Source organism: Microtus ochrogaster, unplaced genomic scaffold (assembly GCF_000317375.1).
Source record: "Microtus ochrogaster isolate Prairie Vole_2 unplaced genomic scaffold, MicOch1.0 UNK21, whole genome shotgun sequence".
In the NCBI taxonomy this organism is placed as follows: Eukaryota; Metazoa; Chordata; class Mammalia; order Rodentia; family Cricetidae; genus Microtus; species Microtus ochrogaster.
Window position 1 is genome coordinate 585,448 of NW_004949119.1, and position 4,489 is coordinate 589,936.

A 4,489-nucleotide genomic window follows, 5' to 3' on the forward strand; every position below is an offset into this window, starting at 1 on the left:
GCAAAAGATTGAGTCACCACCAATAGAATAAATAAGATAACAAAAAGAATGGTCAAAATAGCATGAAATGTGGACTATATTCATAAGTTTGCACAAGTTATGTACATGAATGGAATAAAATGAAAATAAATCTATCGAAGAACCAAGTCTTAGTGGGGATTAGAATAAACTGGCTAATGGGGCTGCTTTTACCTATGGTGCACTGGTTATGGCAAACATTGCTTTCAAGTTGCTTTTAAGCTGTGAAACTGAAGGAAAGGCACGTGTAACACATATGTTTTATTCTATAGATTAGGAAGTGATGGAGACCAAGAACAGCTCAGTAGTAACAGAATTCATCCTCCTGGGACTGACTCAGTCTCAAGATACTCAACTCCTTGTCTTTGCACTCATTTCCGTTTTCTACCTCATAATTCTTCCTGGAAATTTCCTTATCATTTTCACCATTAGATCGGACCCTGGCCTCACAGCTCCACTCTACTTCTTTCTGGGTAACTTGGCCTTTTTGGATGCCTCCTACTCTTTCATTGTAGCTCCCAGAATGCTTGTGGATTTCTTCTGTGAGAAAAAGGTCATTTCTTACAAAAGCTGCATCACTCAGCTCTTTTTCTTGCACTTCCTTGGAGCAGGCGAAATGTTCCTTCTTGTTGTGATGGCTTTTGATCGTTACATCGCCATATGCCGCCCTCTGTACTACTCCACTCTCATGAACCCTAGAGTCTGCTATGCATTATTGTTGGCTCTGTGGCTTGGGGGTTTTGCTCATTCCATTGTACAAGTGGCTCTTATCCTGAACTTGCCCTTTTGTGGCCCAAACCAGCTGGATAACTTTTTCTGTGATGTTCCACAGGTCATTAAGCTAGCCTGCACTGACACCTTTGCAGTGGAGCTACTGATGGTCTCCAACAGTGGGTTGCTTACCCTCTTGTGCTTCTTGGGACTTCTGGCCTCCTATGCTGTCATCCTCTACCATGTCAAAGGACAATCTTCTGAAGGGAAGAGGAAAGCTGTCTCTACATGCACTACTCACATTATAATTGTGTTTCTCATGTTTGGGCCTGCCATTTTTATCTACACACGCCCCTTCCAGGCTCTCAAAGCTGACAAAGTTGTTTCTCTCTTCCACACTGTCATCTTTCCTTTGATGAATCCTGTGATCTATACTCTTCGCAACCAGGAAGTGAAAACTTCTATGAGGAAGTTGTTAAATCAGTATGTTGCTTGCTGACTGGATAAATGAAAGAGGAAACAAAAAAGTGAGAAATGTTGTTTAAAGAGTTTAAACCATGTATCTATGCATGTATCAAATCAGTTCTTTAGCAAATACTGTTATGTACTTCTAGTTTTCTGATACTATTCTAAGCACATGCATAAGACAGGTACAATTCTAGGTCTCCATTGAAGTATTTAGGGAAAACAAAGCAAAATCATAAAACAAGGTAAGCATCATGGAAAGCACAGGAACTCAAAGATTTGAAAATTTAGGCACATTTGCAACACAGAAATGGATTAGAATAGTTACATCTAAGTTAAGAGAAGTAGCAGATGCAAAGTATTTTAGATTTTAGACTTTAAAATATTTTAGATGACTTTACTGAAATCTTAATACAATTGAAATATGTAAAGATTATTTAATTTTTATGTTTGATTTTCAACAAATTCTGCATAAAAGTCTATATATGAGTGATAAAATATAATTAAATGGAATATTGCCTGCTATGTGTTTTTCTTTAGTTTTACTAGTTAGAGAGAAGTGGAGTAATTATAATTTACCAGAATATATCGTAAAACAGCTTATGTATCTTAAAACTTCACTTTTATTTCTTCTAGACTGATCTTGTAGTAATAACAGTTTTTTTCTATTGCTTGATAAATTTCATTGGTATTTTTTCTAGCGATTGTATTGAATGTCAGTACAATTTTGAGCAGTAGAGACATCTTAGCAATAATGATTCTTCCAGTTTATGAACTAAGGGTATTATTTCCTTTTTCTATCATGTGAATTCCAAATTCAAGCTCAGATTATTGGGCTTGCTGGTATGTGCATTTATTTGTGGAGAAATATTGCCAGCTAGTTGATCATAATTTTTTATTCATGTCATAAATCTCATTGCAAAGCTTTGTCAATATACAGATATTTAATTCCAATACAAGTAACAGTCAAAAAGGATACTAATTCCTGAGAGAAAACATAAATTTACATCATCATGTATAGTTTCTTTATAAATATAGTTCAGAGTTTAAAAATACATAGTTCCTTTAAAAATATCATGTAGAGTTTCTTTATATATATATTTACTGTATTATCCAACAAGCTTACATTCAAGTACATAATCAATGAAAATGAAATTAGTATCCCAGTTAACTATGTCATTCTTACTATAGTACTGCTTAAAATAGCAAGGACATAGAAACCACATAGACACACACACATGTAACATGTTTGCACACTACAAATATTACTATATTGTGTGTCAATTAAACAGACTCAGTTGGAGTTCAGATGGTAGTGTGCTTTCCTGATATACACAATGCCCTAGAATTAATCTCTATTATCCAAAAAGCTACAATAAAACAGAATAAAAATTTAAATATATAAGACTGAGACACAGTGAGAAATGTTAGCAGCATCTTTGCATTTTAGAAATAAATATTAAACATATTCGCTATTTATTTAAACCCTCAATTCCTTATGTTTTTTCAAAAAAGTCAAAAACCACGATACAGTTGCCATTGAGATGAAACACAAAACAAGTGCATTTTCAAGGTGCATTGTTAGAATATTCCTGTAATTTAAGGGCATATGAGAGAGAAAGTGAGCCAGAAGAATCCCACAGTGGGGCTACATAACAAGACCCAGTCTTAAAACATGAATTCCAAAAAAAACCATCTTAAATAATTATTCTATGTTCAAAGTTTACTTATTTAACTACATTGGTGAACCACAAAACTACAGCGTCACGACCTAAGCTGTCTGCTTAAAAGTGTCTTGCAATAGATTTTATTTATTTTATTATGTCTATTGTGTGTCCATATGGAGGTCAGAGGGCAGCTTTCAGGAGTTGTTCTCTCTTCTACCAAGTAGGTCCTGGGAATGCATGTCAAGTGGTGCAATTTGGTGACAAATGCCTTTACCCACTGAGCCATCCCAAGGCTGTCTTAACATTGTTGAGTCTTTGTCAAGTTATGCATAAAATTTGAAATTACAGATTTTGGATTCATTGATTGCAAACATTTATTACTTTTTTCACGACTACTTCCCCTTTCCATCATTTTTTACATACTTTTCATTTAGCATAATGGGTTTTGCATTAACATTTTCACCCATATACATCCTGGTACTTCATTCATACCCATTACCCTACCACATGCCCCATCTTTCTTTACTATTGAAAATTTCATTTCATGTCATATTTTTGTTCACTGTTTCCTCACCCTTAACTGCTCACAGATCCTCCCTAACTTTCTACCTACCCAACTCCATGCCATTTCTTTCTCTTACCTTAGAAAACAAACAAGCAAACAAAATACTCCAAATAAACCAGAATTTTTTTAAAGGGAAAAAGATTTCATTAATCAAATATTTATTACATAGCACTTCCCACTTCAGTGCAAAAGATATTTTTCTTTCTCTGTATTAAAAAATGATTGATTGTCTATAAATTTCTTAAAGCCCTTGCTAAGAGTAAGTATGATATATTTTATTTTTTATATTGATTTTACTTGGATAAACATTTATTACAACTCTTCAGATATATTAGCCAAAATAAGTAAATTTGAATTTCATCGAACCTCTCATCTCTGACAGGTTAATTTAATGATGCAATCACTTTCTTAAGAGCTTCGCAGGAAATGTTCTTTCTTGGAAATTCACATGAACTCATGAATTTGTGACCCATAGAAATCCTTTCTTTGAATCCAAGAAAAATTAACAAGCTCTTTGAATAATCTCCAGTGGGTGTGTATTATTTTCTTCTCAATCCATTTATCAGGTGTATATAACAGGTCTACTGGTTTTTATGAGTTAATTTTTTATACATTGTTCATTTTGGTTGCTTTTTCCCTTCTGGCCCCTCATTTACATCCTTCACCCTCTTCTTTTCTATGCCTTTTACCTCCAGATCAATTTATATATGTTCTGCTATTTTTCATCCCGTTATGAATTACTGTGATATTCCACTTCTAATGTAATGGTTTCCACTGGTGATGTGGGAGTGATTTCTTATTAATAAAGAAACTGCCTAGGCCCATTTCATAGGCCAACCCTTAGGTAGGCGGAGAAAACAGAACAGGATGCTGGGAGAAAGAAGTTGAGGCAGGGAGTCACCTTGGTTCCCCCACTCCAGGCAGATGCAGGTTAAGATCATTCCTGGTAAGCGGGCTCGTGGGCTACATAGAATAATAGGAATGGGTTAGATCAATATGTAAGAGCTAGCCAATAAGAGGCTGGAACTAATGGGTCAGGCAATGATTAAAAGAATACAGTTTC

General features: G+C 34.8%; 1 protein-coding gene and 1 pseudogene across 1 annotated transcript; one reads left to right on the plus strand and one right to left on the minus strand.

Moving 5' to 3' along the window:
• Positions 1-301: 301 nt before the first annotated feature.
• Positions 302-1,228, plus strand: LOC101984911 (olfactory receptor 4N5). The gene has a single exon (XM_005367600.2). The coding sequence runs from the start codon at positions 302-304 to the stop codon at positions 1,226-1,228; it is 927 nt and encodes a 308-aa protein (XP_005367657.1).
• A 1,271-nt stretch (positions 1,229-2,499) lies between these two features.
• Positions 2,500-4,489, minus strand: part of LOC101988403 — a 31,114-nt pseudogene continuing 29,124 nt past the window's right edge.

Coding starts and splice junctions, on each gene's coding strand:
- LOC101984911 (XM_005367600.2), top strand. CDS start 302: ATGGAGACCAAGAACAGCTCAGTAGTAACAGAATTCATCCTCCTGGGA.